The sequence below is a fragment of the Rhinopithecus roxellana genome, chromosome 16 (assembly GCF_007565055.1).
Source record: "Rhinopithecus roxellana isolate Shanxi Qingling chromosome 16, ASM756505v1, whole genome shotgun sequence".
NCBI lineage: Eukaryota > Metazoa > Chordata > Mammalia > Primates > Cercopithecidae > Rhinopithecus > Rhinopithecus roxellana.
In genome coordinates, this window is record NC_044564.1 from 98,062,573 (window position 1) to 98,078,802 (window position 16,230).

The 16,230-nt window shown below is 55.6% G+C and overlaps 1 protein-coding gene across 4 annotated transcripts in view; it reads left to right on the plus strand.

The window, feature by feature from the left end:
• Nucleotides 1-16,230, plus strand: part of NEK6 (NIMA related kinase 6) — a 102,777-nt gene that overhangs the window by 65,780 nt on the left and 20,767 nt on the right. For all 4 annotated transcript variants that reach the window (XM_030920414.1, XM_030920415.1, XM_010365841.2 and 1 more), the window contains exons 6-7: nucleotides 4,317-4,425; nucleotides 5,315-5,422. In XM_030920414.1, the coding sequence (XP_030776274.1) occupies nucleotides 4,317-4,425; nucleotides 5,315-5,422 (217 nt within the window). The remainder of the gene's footprint in view (nucleotides 1-4,316; nucleotides 4,426-5,314; nucleotides 5,423-16,230) is intronic.

Sequence of the window (16,230 nt, forward strand, 5' to 3'; positions counted from 1 at the left end):
CCTGCCTCACCCCACCGCCCAGGGCACAGGGCGGAGTCCACCGTGAGTCTGGTGTCCAGGACCACTGCAGCTTCAGTGAAAGAGTGGCACCTCCTGCCAGCCACCACCCAGCACAGTACGCTCACACATCCCTCACCGAGTCCCCGCTGTCCTCAGATAGCAAAGCTCAGAGAGGTCTAGTCTCCTGCCCAAGGCAGCTAAGCCTCTAGGTGGAGGCCCCCAGGCCTGCCCGACCCCTAGGCCCAAACCCTCAGCCCCTACTCCACTGTTCCTTAGTGGAGGTCCTCACATCCCTACTGGCTTGGACCTCTGTCCCTGGGGCCCTGCTGTGGCCCCATCACCTCTCTCCTCTGGATGCAGCCTGTCTGCTCCCAAGTGAGGCTGGGCCCCGCTCGAGCGCCTACCCTACTCACAGCCGCGCTTGGAAACGGGGCTGGATGTGGGTTCTCTGTCTTTCCCATCAGGCACTGGGGATTGAGCAATTGCTTGGTGCTCTTCTGAAATGTGGCTCCTAGGAATATAGGCGTCACTGGGAAGTGGCATTACTTGAGCTGTTATCACCTGCTCTTACATTTCCGCTGACATATTAATGCTTTTGCAGGGATGTTAATCTGCACACAGATCCCTGGTGGGAACAGATGTGCTAGATCATGTCTTAGCTCTTCCTCTCCCCCGTCCCCACTTCACTTGTTTCTCCTTCACACGTTCCCTTGCTGAACACACAAGCATCGTGCATCCACCGTGTGTCACCCTTGTGCCAAGAACTAGGTATGTCACCGGCATGGCTACTGCCCTCAGGGATCCCGGATTCTAACAGGAAGACAGACCCTCAAACGAGTAGTTAGGAGCCAGTGTGAACAAGCCATGTGCAGGGCCTGTGGGAGTCAGGGAAGCCTTCCTGCAGGAGGTGACACTGAGCTGAGCCGTTAGGGGAGGCAGGCTGTCCAGAAGCAGAAACGGTCCAGCAGGGATGGGAAAGGGAAAGGGGAGCTGAGATGGAGACCACCGGATCATGCGGGGCCTCTCACTCGAGGCTCAGGATCCGGGACCAGGCCCTAACGTCAGAGAAGCTTCCTGAGATTCATGGCAGGGAACAAACATGGTCAGCTCTGTGTTCTAGAAGAAAGACTGGAGGCCGGGTAGGAGAGGTGAGGGCGGGGACGGAGGAGGAGCAGGAGGTGAAGGAGAGGCCTCTCCCTACTGCCACACGGGAACGCAGCCCATGGAGAGGACGCCTCACCCTCTCAGCCCCAGTGGAGCCCAGACACTGCGGCCTCTCAGTCCGTGGAGTGGGCCTACAGTCAGACAGGCAGATGGGGGGCTGAGGCTGGGCAAATCCCTCTTCCCTGAGCCTCAGTTTCCACCCTGTCCCCGGGAACTCTTGGAGGGAGCATTGTGGGAAACCCAGGCCAGATGCAGTCTCCTTCAGCAGAGAGAGAAGAGGAGGCATGAGGGCATTCTATCCAGCATCCCTCCTCTATGCCAGGCTTGGGAGGGGGTGTCCCCTTCCCCTGCACCTCTTCTTTGGCTTCCCCAGAGCCAACACTGGCTCAGGGTTCAAGTCAGTCATAAACCCAGCAGGATTGAGTCTAGGATAGGTGTGGCCTCAGTTTCTGAGCAGCCACCTGGGCCCCCACGCCTTGGGTCCCTCCTCCTCACCTGCCATAGTTCCCCCTACCACAGTCCCCACCTCCCTCCCCCCACTGTCCCTGCCTGCTCCTGTTCCCTCCAACCCAGCTCAGGGGCCCTCACCTGCAGAGCTGGCTCGGTGCAGCTGCCAACAGGGGAGGCCTGGCAGTGCAGAGACCCACCTGAGTAAGACACGTCCCCTGGATGGCCTCGGGCGGGTCCCTGGCCCTGTGCCTCAGTTTCCTCATCTGTAACATACCAGCACAGTGTCTGGGGCTTGATGGGAGCTCGGTTCCCCTGGTTCTGCCTGCTCTCAGGCCACCTCTGGGTTTCCAGAGGAACAGGGGCCACCGCATGGTCGTCGCATGGTCGTCCCACTGGCCTCAGAGGCTCTCAGGCAGCAGGGCTGGTGTCCCGAGAGCGTGCAGCCTCAAGGGCTAAGCTGCGCCATCACAGCCATGGTGCCCGAGTTATTTACGAGGAAGAGTGAAGCTAGGAGCTGCCGTAGTCCCAGAACCCACCAGAGACTCGGCACCTCCCTGCTAAATGTCAGACAGTGCTTATAGGACGTGACATTTAGAAAATCACCACTCTAGGCCATGCACGTCCCTGCTTAAATGCTGTAATGAGGATTCACTCACGTCACAGCGTGAATAACATCCCAGCCTGGCCTGCCACAGGCCTGGAGGTGGCCCGGGGTTGGGGTCTGTGCTGAGACCTGGGACGGCTCACCAGAGAGGTTCTCCCAGAATCACACCTCAGAACAGCCTTGAGGGGATTTATGGCGAGGCCAGGGGTTCCTGGCTGCGACTGTCCCACTGTGGGAAGCACCCAGACCTGGGTCCCAGCTGGGTGCCAGGTGACCTTGGGCATGTTCCCGAACCTCTGAGCTCGGTCTCCCATATCAATGGTTACTGGTGTTATTAGAAGTGAGCTAAGGGGGCCAGGTGTGGTGGCTCACATCTGTAATCCCAGTACTTTGGGAGGCCAAGGCAGGCAGATCACCTGAGGTCAGGAGTTCGAGACCAGCCTGGCCAACATGGCGAAACCCGTCTCTACTAAAAATACAAAAAATTAGTTGGGCGTGGTGGCACACACCTGTAACCCCAGCTACTCGGGAGACTGAGGCGAGAGAATTGCTTGAACCTGGGAGGTGGAAGCTGCAGTGAGCTGAGATCACGCCACTGCACTCCATCCTGGGTGACAGAGGGAGACTCCATCTCAAAAAAAAAAAAAGAAGAAGTGGACTAAGGGCTTGGGCTTTCTAGGTGGGAGGCCTGGGGTTGAGTTGTTTCTGCCTCTTTCTGTGTGGCCCTCAGTTTTCTTTCCCCGGCTGTAAGATGGGCCCAGCCCTCCCTCTTAGGCCGGCGTGGTGGCCACACCCTGCAGGTGGTCTGCAAGTGCCAGCCCAGGTCCTTTCCTCCACCCACGCCCCTTCCCAGGCCAGTGTGTCCTGGTCAGTTCCCAGCTTCCCAGCACCAGAGCAGCTGCCCTGACCATCAGGCCCACAGCGCTGCCTCTGCCTGCTTTGGGGAAAGATGGTTGCTTTGAAGCAAAAAGCCCCTGAACGAAAAGGTGGTTTGCGGGTAGCTGGTGAAGTCCTGCCCCACCGCCATGGGCCTGGCATCCAAGAGCCACCCCCGTCTCGAGCTGAACCGTGGCTGTCACATGCTCTGGGCCTGCCCTCTCCAGGACCTTCTCTGTTACTTACGGCTCACTCAGTGCGGCCGGGGGCCTTTTGTTTTGGTTTCTTCCTGGATCACTAAATATGTTTTCCCAGGCAGTGAAGCAGAGTGACCCGGGGTTCCACTTGAACGTGTCAAGCCCATTTCCTCAAGGTTCTGGCCGCATTTGTTAAGAATTCCAGTGCGGGGCCGGGCGTGGTGTCTCACGCCTGTAATCCCAACACTTTGGGAGGTCGAGGCGGGTGGATCATGAGGTCAGGAGTTTGAGACCACCCTGGCCAAAATGGTGAAACCTCGTCTCTATTAAAAATACAAACATTAGCTGGGCATGAAGGCACACGCCTGTAATCCCAGCTACTCGGGAGGCTGAGGCAAGAGAATCACTTGAACCTGGCAGGCAGAGGTTGCAGTGAGCTGAGATCGCGCGACTGCACTCCAGCCTGGGTGACAGGGCAAGACTCCGTCTCAAAAAAAAAAAAAAAAAAAAAAAAAAGAATTCCAGTGCGCTGAGATCTGCTGGTTCTGAGGAGGTGGGGGCAGCTGTGATTTAACCACCACGTGTGTCCTGGGTGCCACCCTCCTGGGCCAGGTTGGGGCTGGGGACAGGGAGAGTCCACACCATTTCAGTCCTGCAAGGAACACCCTGTCTGGGATGTGTCACAGGAGGTTCTGGAAAAATGTAGTTGAGGGCCACTTTCAGCATATTTGATCTGGGTGTCCATGCAGCAAAGCCATCCGGACGCGCCAGGCCTGTCTAGCCCTCACGGAGCTTTCGGGGTGGGGACGGGGTGGCCGCGGAGTGCCATTCAGGTAGAAGGAGAGGCGTGGCCACATCACTCTTGGTTCTGGGCTTATTGTTTCTCAGCTGCCCGGTCCCCACCCCCTCCCCCGTGCCTGGCACCAGTTGCCCACTGGGGAAAGGACAGAGGCAGTGCCCTGTGGTCACCCACCTCCAAGCCCGCTCACCCGGGCCTATCCCTCTGCCTGTCTCTCCCGCTGCAGTACTTTAAGAAGCAGAAGCGGCTCATCCCAGAGAGGACAGTGTGGAAGTACTTTGTGCAGCTGTGCAGCGCTGTGGAGCACATGCATTCACGCCGGGTGATGCACCGAGGTACGTGCGCCCCGCCAGGAGCCGCCCGGAGCCCAAGTGCCCCTGGAGCCCCAGGAAGACGCTTCCCATGGCTCCTCCAGGGTCCTCAGGGGCAGCCCCTTGAGGAATTTGGACCGCTCTGTATTCCTTGGGCAGGGGGGCTGTCCAGCAACCACACATACACGCACCTGGGTCAGAGACCTAGGTGGAAAGTGACGTGAGCCCCAGCAGGGGTCCCGCTTCCAGTTCCCCACAGCAGCCTGGGAGGGAGGTCAGGGGGAAGCCCCGCACAGAGGGGCCTTTCATGGGGGCTTTGCCATCTCAGCGGGCTGGGCTGAGAGCGGGACGCACCTGAGGGGTGTTTCCATAGTTGACATCACCCAAGTTGTGAGAAAGGAGCCTGGTGGGTGCCTGGCAGGGCGCGGGGTCCTTTATGTAGGCTGCTTCCTGGACACCTCCGTTCCTTAACTCTACCTGTATCTCTTGGTGTCTGCTGTATTTGAGGTCCCGCCCTCGCTGAGGGGTACGGCACAGGGTGCCCCACTGAGCACCTCCTTCATTCGTTACACAGATTTTCCCTGAGGGCCTCCTGTGTGCCAGGCACTGGTCTAAGCCTGGAGGATACAGCTCTAGAGCAGGAAACAGGAGCACAGAAACCCCTGCTCTCCTAACCCTCACAGCAGCTCTGTGAAGTTGGTGAAGGGAGACCCATTTTACAGGTGAAGAAACTGAGGCTCAGAAATGGTCAGTTTCCCGAGGTCCCACAGCCAGAGCCAGGACAGGGCCTTGCCCTGAGGGAGCAGGACCTGGGGTAGGCCTCACCTCACCTGGAGCTCCCCCTTCCTCTCGTCCTGTCCCACCTACCCCAAGCCTCCTACCTCACACCAACCTCCTTCTGCTCACCCTGCAGACATCAAGCCTGCCAACGTGTTCATCACAGCCACAGGCGTCGTGAAGCTCGGTGACCTTGGTCTGGGCCGCTTCTTCAGCTCTGAGACCACCGCAGCCCACTCCCTAGGTAAGGGGGACCTATCTGTGCCCCAGCATGCCCCAGCGGACCTGGTGACCATGCAGGGAGACGCAAACATTCTCTCCACGTGTCTTTGGTCAGTTAGGGCAGGAAGATGCCTTTCATAAGCCCCAGAGTTTTCTCATCTGTTCAGAACAGTGACCCAGAAGGGAGTCAGCTATGGCCAGAGGAGTCCAGCTGGGGCTTCCCGCACCCTCTGGTCACCTCCCGGCCCTTGCAGGAGAAGCTGACTGAGCCAGTTGCTTGGAGCTGGGGGTGCGTCTGTGGCACAGGGCAGCCATCTTCCCACTGCTGTGAGTGTCTCGTTCGCAGGCAGCACCCTGCGTCCGTCCCTCCTGGGGGGTGGACATTTGTGCTGTTCCTAGTTTTTGGCCTTTAAACCGGCGGTTTTGAGGCTGTGGGTACCAGGTGCCTGCCAGGGAGGAGGTGACATTGTAGCTGGACCATAAAGGGTGACCAGGTGCTGCTGGGACAGGGAAGGCGGGAGCAGTGTTCCAGGAGAGTGGGTGAGCCTTGGTGTGCAGCTGAGCCTGGCTTTGCCACAGACCAGGGTCCTTGCAGGAGCAGTAAGAAAGGCGGGCAGGGCTTTGAACTCTGAGCTCAGTGGGCTGAACACCACCCTAGGGCTTGGGGTTTCTGAAGGGCTGAACTCGGGAAGAGACTTGGTCAGATGTGCGTTTTGGGGACACGTGAAGCAATGGCAAGCTTCAGAATCCACACACTGGGTATGTAACCAAATGTGAAACTTGGAGTGCTGGACGATGGAGGATTTTTCATTTAGTGAGAACACAGGAACCAAGAAAGCCCCCCATTCCCCCGCAGTGGAACACAGCAGCAGGGTCTCCGGTGCATTACTACAAGGCTGTCTGGGTCTCACCATGCCCACCTGTGGGGACATTTCCCTGAGGCCCATGGAGTGGGCGAGGGCCCCTGCTTTCTCGGGGCTAGTTCCTGGCTCTTTGAGGTGCGTTTGCAGAGGAAGATGCCCCCAGGCCCACCCACTGTGTGCTGCGCCCACCAGCATCCGCTTCCCCAGGAGAGTGCTGGGCCCCAGGAGCCGCCCGCCGCCACCTGGAACACTGCCCCCCATTCCAGCTCATTTCCACCCCACTCCATGGCTCGAGGCAGGACGTCTCCCATCCCCAGACCCCCGAGTGCCTGCAGCAAGTGGGGTGTGAGAGAAAGCAGCATTGTCTGAGCGGAGGCACTTTCTGGAAGTCACAGTGTCCTGTGGAAAGTGTCACTGTCCACACAGATTCCAGTGAGACTCTCAGCGCGTTGCACACAATTAGGAGAAATGTACGAGCCTAGAGACTAGCGGCTCCCAGCAGCTGCTGGAGCCAGCGGGGGTGGCGGGGAGGGGGTTGTTTTGCAACTCTCGTCCCCACCTGGCCAGGCCTCAGGAGCTCTTCCTTTAGCTCCAAAGGGAAGATGTGTCAGGACTCACGCCCTGAGGAGTATGGGGCACTCCACTCATGCCCCTGACAGCCCCAAGCATCCAGCGATTCTTCCCTTTAGCAGAGAAGAAGAATCTGAAATCCAGGTGCTCGAGAGATTTTCCCAAGGTCACATGGCAGCAGGCCTCTCCTTCCAGAACCCACGCCGCTTCCAGGAAACGAGGGCCGGGGCCTCGGCGGATACTGTCGGAGCCCCCTTTGGGGACCCAGCCACCGACTCTCCGTTGCTGGAAGGAAGCCTTGTCTTTCCCTGTTCCCTCAAGCATTGACTTCGCTTGTGAAAAACCAAGTGTTTTGGTCACTTTGGGACTCTTTACCTATGTGGTTGAAGGGCTTCGAAAAGACCAGGAAATTCAAGGGAAGCTGTCAAAGAGAAGAGGTAAAACCGCTGCCTCCTGTCCCCTGTCAGTCAGCACCGAGCCTTTCTCTGTCCCACTGCAGAAAAAAGACTGCGGCGCTCCGTCAGAGCCGGTTAGGATCGCATCATTAGGAATGGGCAGAGATGCGTCTCATCCGACAGTATGATTTTATTGACTTGGACTGGTGCACTTATTATATTAATGAGAAGGAATTGGAGCTTGGGAGAAGGCCGCCCTCATAAGCCAGGCTCTTCCCGAGCCCTCCGAGCGCCGACCAGGCCACATGATGGGTGGAAGGAGCCCTCCTGGGGCCTGTCCCTGCTCCGGGCTGTGAGCCCAGCATCCAGGGAGATGCCCAATGAGCTGAGGCCTGCACGGAGCTGAGCAAGTCCCTCAGCAGGACGAGCTCCCAGAACCAAGGGCGTGCACCCACCTGCTTCCAAAATGGTGACAGTGCCGAGCCAAAGCCCAAAGACAGTGCGAAGCCAAAGCCCCTTCCACCAAGAGGTTCTGCAGACTGCTGACTAAGTCTTGCATACACATTTGGTTGGGCAAGAGATTGAACTAATTACCATTGCATCATGACTCAGGAGGGGCACAGGGGCCAGGGACATTGCACGCCCTGTGCATGGGGATGAATTATGCATCTGCCGCACCTCATGTGCACCTACTACGTGGGAATGCTGTGCTGGCAGCCACGTTGCCCTGGCAACCACCTCGTCCCCTAAGGCTGCTGACCCAAGAGCTGGGCTTATGCAAATCTGGTCTCCTCCCACTTCCCCCTCCCGGGCCCCTCCCCACCTCTGTATTTGCTAACACGAGGCTGGCATGAAAGGGCATTAGTCAGTGCCATGGTCGGGCTGACAGGTGCGGTACCCAGCGGTGGCAGAGCGGCTGCCTCGGTGTCAGAAATAGGAGCCGTAATTAGAGCGCAGAACAGAATGAGCGTCAGACGAATTACCAGGCAGCAGATCATATTTGTCAGGAAGGATTGCATACATAAAAATTAAGTGACAGTACACGCCGGCGTAATGCAGGAAAAATGAAAGATTTGCCTATACACAGCTCACAAGCTGCAAGCAAGTGTCTCGCTCCGAGCAAGGCAGCAGCTGCAAGACAAATCACGGGGCTGGGAGAGCGGGCAGGCAGGCCTGGCTGCTTGGCTGTAGTGACAGGGCAGTCTCAGTGACAGCCACGGGTGACAGGGCGGGAAGGGCTGCTGGTCACACCCAGGCCCAGGCAGGGCCTGTGCTGCCTCTTGGGCGTCTGGGGGAGCAGGTCTGGTTGGGGATGACCCCGTCGGGCACTCGAGGTCAGGGTCCCGCTGGGTCTCCTGGGGCTTAGCCTGGCCCTGAAGCGCAAACCCCTTCCTTCTCCTTCCCTGAGCCTACTGCCTGGCCCTGGGCTGTGTGCTGGGGATATGCAATTATGCAGTTTTCAAGGGGACAGACGCAGTCTGTGCCAGGTGGCATGTTGAGGGGACAGGTGGGACTGCCTCTTGGGGCCCCCTGTGGGCAGGCAGGGCAGGTGTGGGGCTCTGTGATTCTAAACAGAGCCACCCTCACTTCGTTTCTCTGTAGCCACTGAACTCACTGAAAGATGAGTTAACGACAAAGAAAAAAAGAGTTCAAAAAACATTTTGCTTTTTCGTTGGCCAGACATGGTGGCTCTCGCCTGTGATCCTAGCACTTTGGGAGGCTGAGGCAGGCAGATCATTTGAGGTCCGGAGTTTGAGACCAGCCTGGCCAATATGATGAAACCTCATCTCTACTAAATATAGCGAAAAAATTAGTCGGGCGTGGTGGTGCACGCCTGTCATCCCAGCTACTCGGGAGGCTAAGGCAGGAGAATCGCTTGAACCCAAGAGGGAGAGTTTGCAGTGAGCCGAGATGGCGCCACTGCACTCCTGCCTGGGCGAGTGACTCCGTCTCAAAAAAAAAAAAAAAAAAAAAAAAACACACACACATTTTGCTCATTTTGCTTTTTTGTAAATCATCACAAGGCTTATTATCCCATTTTACAGATGATGAAACTGAGGCTCAGGGAAGTAAGAGAGACCACATCCCTCTGGTCACCCAGCAGCCAGGTACCAGAGCCCCACGGGAAATCAGCTCAAGCAAAGAGCCCTTCTCCAGGCATCAGCCTGCAACTTGGCCCGGGGAGGGTTTGGGTTGTGGGTGCCCAGGGAAGGGGCCGAGAGAGAATCCCCAGCGAGACCTCGGGTGCGAGGCACACCTAGGGCTCTGAGGACTTCTTCCTCGAGGAAAAGCCCACTTGACCTCACCAACAGCGGGTGTTGGTGGGGGACCTGGAGCTCAGCCTGGGCCCCACAGGGAAGGACAGAGCCTCCTCTCATGGTGTGTGTCAGCGCTGCCTTGCAGGGGATCACACCATGCTGTGATGTGTCTGCGCCCAGGCCTGGCACGGGGACCCTTGTGGAACATTTGTTGAGTGGACGGACGACCTTCATGGCCAGGCATCCCTGGGGACACCCGACAGTGCAGGCACGGAGGGCCATGCAGATGCATCCCAGGCCACCTCCTGCCCAGCCCCACCCTGTGTCCCATCCCAACAGTGCAGGACGCCTGGGAAGGATCTCTCAGTCCCTCGGGCCCAGAATCCCTGCCTCAGCAGATGGACCTCAGGCCTGAGTTTCAGCCAGGGTTCTGAGCACTAACCCCTGGGTGGCAGTCACAGGTCTGCCACATTCCTGGCATTTTCAGGGGCACAAACTGTTAGGAAGAGATGAGCTGATGCCGAGAGGGGAGGGGAAGAGAGGGAAGGGCCTTAAGGGGGCAGCAAGGGATGTAAACTCCAGCTCTTTGGTTCATTCATTCATTCATTCATCCATTTGATGAGGATCTGTGCTGGGCCCGGGCCGTTCCCTGGGAAGGCTGGCTTGGCCCCCGCCTTTGTGGAAGATACAGCCTGGTAGGAGAATCTGTTTAGTCTTCACCATGAACCAAACACTCCTCCAACAATCGCTTCTCATTTTCCAGAAAGGGAAACCAAGTCTGCAGAGGTTGGGGGGGACCCTCTGTTTTCTTGATGGGAAGACCAAGACTGAGAGTTTCTGTTCTCAGCCGGGGAGTGGAGGAAGCAGGTCCTGCCCAGCCAGCTCCAGCTCCACATCACTGCTGTCCCCACCTGCCCCTGCCTGTCCCGTGGAGGATTCGGTGCCAAGGCACAGCCACCCAGCCCGATGTCCCGCCGGCTGGACGGATGTCGGCAAGGAGACCACATTTCTCCAGCTGCTTTCCAATCCACCATCTGGGGAAGAGGGGCAGCTTGCAGACACCAGCCTCCCCTTCCTGTGAAATCTGCCTTTTTCATAGCTAATGAACATGTTTCAAACACCGAGAGCATTTCAAAACATGGCAAAGTTTGTTTTGACAGGAGCGGTGCTACTTGGAGAAGCGGGACCCCTTTAATCAACCTCCCTCTTTCAGATCCCGCATTCTCCTCTGATATCTGCTGGGTTTGAAATCGAGGAGTTCTAGGTAAAGATTCTGGGAAGGTCAGGGTTTGTCAGGCTCTTCTTTCATACACACAGCTCTGTCCTCCACCGAGAGGAGGGGGCGGTGGGAGTCGCTGCGAGGGGCATTGAAACCCAGCCTGCACAGGGCTCTGCCTCTGCGTCTCAGCATCGCCAGGAGATGGGCCGGGATAAGGAGGTCGTCCTGGGCAGGGCCCCTGTCCGTGGAGGCCCATCCTGCCAGCTTCCCCGACTTCCTCAGAATCCCAGCTCCCCTGGCATCTGGGGATGTGTCCTCCAGTGGCCCGCTGCAGGCTGGGGGTTTCTTTGAAATCTCTTGTTTTATCTTCAAAACTCATGCGAGTTGGGCATTGTGCTCCGTAATGTCTGAGTGGCTGTTGTCAGCATAGACACCAGGCTTTACGTGACTTATTCCCAGACAAGTTGGCATCACAGGAAGAGGTGCTGTATCTGCTCCTGTAGCTTCACACAGCCCTAGCTCCAGTCCAGGATACCCTGCCCCCAGTGAGACACAGCACCCTGACTTTAAGATGGAAGGGGGAGCAGCCCCTCCCCTGGGTCAGGTGGTTGGGGAACCTGCCAGGAGGCAGAGACCTGAGGACCCTGTGCTGCCCAGCTCAGGATGGGCCAAGCCTCTCTCAGTTAAGGCTTCACAGTTCCTTCACTTTCTTTACCTTTCTGTTGCACAGATGCTCACCGAGCATCTGAAAGGGTGGGGTGGGTGAGTGAGGCCTTTTGGCAGCTCCTTTTAGATGGAAACTACCAGTAACATCTCTTGTAAGAGATGCAGGTGTCCAAGTTCCACCCCTGGAGATTCTGGCCCCCAGGTCTGGAGTTGGACTGGGGATCCAGATTTTTAACCAGCCTTTCCAGGCAATTCAGCTGCAGCGCGGATCAGTTTGGTCCTTCCTTGATAGACGCGGTCAACTGGCTCTTTCTGGATACTTGCTAGGACAGACAGCTAACTCCCTGCCTCCTGATAGGCCCACTCCTGCCAGGTCCCCGCAGGGTCAAGGCTCAGTTAATCTTAGATAGAGGTGGGCAGGTGACTCGCTGGATGGATGGATGATGGACAGACTGATGGGTGAATGAATGGGGGATGGATGGATGGATGGATGCATGGATGAATGGATGGAGGGATGGACGGACGGACGATAGACAATTATGGATGGTTGGACAGTTGGGTGGATGATGAATGGATGGCAGTTTGCAACACTAGCATCTTAGAAGAAAGCTCCAAATTGCATTTGGGTGTTTGTCTTTTCTCCTTACACCAGTGGAAATGGGGTAAGCAGGAAAAGCAGTGAGGTGGCAGAGGAGTGAGGTGAACAGAGGAGGGGATGGAGGGCTGATGCCCCAAACCTCTCTCTGCCCATGTGCCCAGGCTTTCAATACAAAGCCAGGCTGAGACAGGGATCTGTCAGCCTGCCTTGGAGACCCAGTGGAGGGAGGAAGTGGTGATGGAACAAAGGGACAAACATAACGTTTGGGTCCTGCTGAGCAGCTGGCTCTCCCTGGCCAGGGGAGGGGACCTTAAAGGAGCCCACAAGGTGGCAAAGGGAACAGCATGTGCAAAGGCACAGAGGCAAGTGGAAAAGCGGGCTGGGACTGGGGCTGGGGCAGGGGCTGGAGTGGCCACTGTGGGAGGACCCGGGCTGAGGGCCAGGCACTCCAAGCCCTTGCTTTCTGATGGACCTGGCCAACGCAGCGCCAGGCCACAGCCTGGCCCCAGTGTAGGTGACCTCTCCCTACAGCGCCCCTCCTGTGGAGGCCCAGGCAGATCCACAGTGAGCAGAGGAGACTGGGGGTGGGAAGAGCCTGTGGAGTCAGACAGAAGGGACTTGGCCAGGGGTCTAACAAGTGCAGTGTCAGCCAGAGAGTGAACAGTGGTGTCTCTCGCTGGGGACAGGACTCCCTGCCTCCATCTGTCCCCTGCCATCTCTGTGTGCACCCCATCAGCCCTACATCATTGTCCAACCTGTAGGCACCTGCATCCATAGCACCTGGGTGCTGGAATCCACTTACATTTGTCCTGAGGTTCCCACTGTTCACCAAGAACTGTGTGTTTCGTCCCATGACTGGCTACAAGCAGCCATCCATTTCACACTGACCTGTTCCTTTACTTTTGCTCCCTCATGACCAAAATATACAAGGTGTTGCAACTGGAAGTCGCGATTTGCTTTCCCAGTAGAACGCCACACGGATTCATATGTTGACTGACAGCCCTTTTTGCTGAGTAGCGGTTAGCCCCTGGCTTCGCTCATCAAGTATGCATAGAGGATGACACCTTTCTCACACACAGGGCTTTAAGTGAGGGCTGTTGTGCTTGGGGATTATTGTCATGAAAAGGAACTTGGTGTCCTGATAAAGCAATAATAACATTTCAGACACTTGAGCTCCGGGCAGCCATCAGTTAAATAAGCACTGTGTTCAGCTGCAAGGAAGAATCGTGGTCAGTGGCACACGCCGCCACATAGCTCACAAGCAGGCAGGGTCATTCATCCAGTGAGCGGACGCCCACAAGGCACCCACTATGAGCCATCCTGCGCAGGGTACTGGGATGCAGCAACAAACAAGGTCCTGCCCCTGGGGGTTTTCACAGCCCAGAGCAGAGACTTCCAGCACCATTCACAGCCTCTCCAAAACTGCAAGGTAGTTCTTCATCCTCCTCCATTAAGATAAGAAAAACAAGGCCAGATGCAGTGGCTCAGGCCTGTCATCCTAACACTTTAGGAGACCAAAGTGGGAGGATTGCTTGAGGCCATCAGTTTGAGACCAGCCTGGGCAACATAGCAAGACCCTGTCTCTACAGAGAATTTTAGGTGGGGCTTGGTGGCTCATGCCTGTAATTCCAGCACTTTGGGAGGCTGAAGCAGGCAGATACCCAAGGTCAAGAGTTCGAGACCAGCCTGGCCTACATGAGGAAACCCATATTTACTAAAAATACAAAAATTAGCCAGGCGTGGTGGGGTGTGCCTGTGGTCCCAGCTACTAGAGAGGCTGAGGGAGGAGAATCACTTGAACCCGGGAGGCTAAGGTTGCAGTGAGCCAAGATTGCACCACCGCACTTCAGCCTGGGTGACAGAGCGAGACCCTGTCTTAAAAAAAATAAGAAGAAAGAAAGAAAAAACAAGAATATAATAAAGTTCAAAATGTTGTTTTTTAAAGAACTATCCTTAGTTTTGAGAAATGGATTTTCTTTCTTTTTTTTTTTTTTTTTTTTTTGAGATGGAGTTTTTGCTCTTGTCGCCCAGGCTGGAGTGCAATGGCACGATCTCGGCTCACTGCAACCTTTGCCTCCCAGGTTCAAGTGATTGTCTTGCCTTAGCCTCCCGAGTAGCTGGGATTACAGGTGCCCGCCACCACACCCAGCTAATTTTTGTATTTTTAGTAGAGACACAGTCTCGCCATGTTGGCCAGGCTAGTCTTGAACTCCCGACCTTGGGTGATCCACCTGCCTCGGCCTCCCAAAGTGCTGGGATTACAGGCATGAGCCACCGTGCCCGGCCACTGAGAAATGGGTTTTCTAAATCGTGCCAAGCTGTCTTTTCCTTTAAAAATCATAGTATGACACTAAATGGTAGTTGGGAGCTTTGTGTTTTTAAATGCTTCCTTCATGAAATTTAAAGTTACCTGTGTTTTTCCCGAAATCTCCTGACTGTGAAACCCTAAGGCCTGGACCCGGCGCCTTCTGAGTCCAGCCCCTGAATGGTCCATTCTCCTGCCAGGGTCCTGGGTCCTCTCCTTCTTGTGTCACAGGCTACATCTCAGCGAGCCTTTGCCACGTTGGGACTCCAGCTCCCCACAGAGACTCTGGTTAGGACAGCAGCAGCCTCTGTCACATGACATGATGTCTCCAGGCCAGTGAAAATGTTCTCAGTTTAGCAACCTTAAAAATCCAGGCCAGGCCAGGCACAGTGGCTCACACCTGTAATCCCAGCACTTTGGGAGGCCGAGGCAGATGGATCACCTGAGGTCAGGAGTTCGAGACCAACCTGGCCAACATGGTGGAACTCCATCTCTACTAAAAATATAAAAATTAGCTGGGCATGGTGGCACGTGCCTGTAATCCCAGCTACTCAGGAGACTGAGGCATGAGCTTCACTTCAACCCGGAAAGCGGAGGTTGCCGTGACCTGAGATAGCACTCACACTGCACGTCAGCCTGGGTGACAGAGTGAGACTGTCTAAAAAAAGAAAAAAGAAAAAAAATTCCAGGCCTGTGCCTCCAGAATAGCCATCTACTCAATGGGCTGATAGGAGAATGTCAGGTTACAGGACCAGATTCCTGGGCTCCACCCCAGACCTGCTAAATCAGCCCCTCTGCTGAGGTTTTCATGCCTCTGGTGATGGAGAGCTCACTCCCTCAGGAAATCCTCCTGTCTTTGCACAGTTTCAGCTCATCCAACTTGTGCCCTGCTGCCCAGAGATAGCCCTACAGGCACTGGGAGGTCAGGGCACAGCCCTCCACAGTTTCCTCAGTGTTGGCCTTTCCTACGAGGAGAAGAGGGACCCTGAGGACAGGCCCTGAAGCATTTTGGCTTCCCTCTTGGCAGCAGAGCCCCATCTTCACCATTAAAACCTTTTTCCTCTTTCGCTTTTTAACTGAGGTATAATATACATACAGTGAAGCTCCTGGTCACCACTCCTATAGAGTAGCTTTTCCTGTTCTTGAATTTCACATAAATGAAATACAATAATGTGCTCTTTTGTGCCTGGTTTCTTTTACCCAGCATTATGTCTATGAGCTGCATTCATTTTGTTGTGTATAACTGAGGTTTGTTTTTTTGCGGTGCTGTATAGTATCCCACTGTGTGAACAGACTGCGGTTTATCAATTGATCCAACATTTGTTTCCAGTTTTTGCTGTTACAAGCAAAGCCACTCTGCACATTCTTGATTGTGTCTTTTGATGGACAGAAGCACTGATTTGGGCATCTACCTAGGAGCGGAATTGCTGGGTTATAGTGTTGGCAGTGTTTGGCCATGGTAGAAACCAGCCAGTGGTCTTCCAAAGTAGTTGTACCATTTTACCTTCTCATCAGCAAAGCATGGACATTCCAGGTGCTCCACACATCACCGACCTTGTTTTTCTTCCACTTTGGTTTTTTTGTCTTTAAGCATTCAGATGGGTACATAGTTGTATCTCATTGTGTTGTTTTTGGTTTTGTTTTTTGTTTTGAGACAGAGTCTTACTCACTCTGTTGCACAGGCTGGAGTGCAGTGGCATGATCTTGGCTCACTGCAGCCTCCACCTCCTGGGTTCAAGGGTTTCTTCTGCCTCAGCCTCCTGAATAGCTGGGATGACAGGCGTGCACCACCATGTCTGGCTAATTTTTGTGTTTTTAATAGAGATGGGGTTTCACCATGTTAGCCAGGCTGGTCTCAAACTCCTGACCTCAGGTAATTCACACACCTCGGCCCCCCAAAGTGGTGGATTTACAGGCATGAGCCACTGCGCCTGGCCACTTAAGTGTTTTAATTTG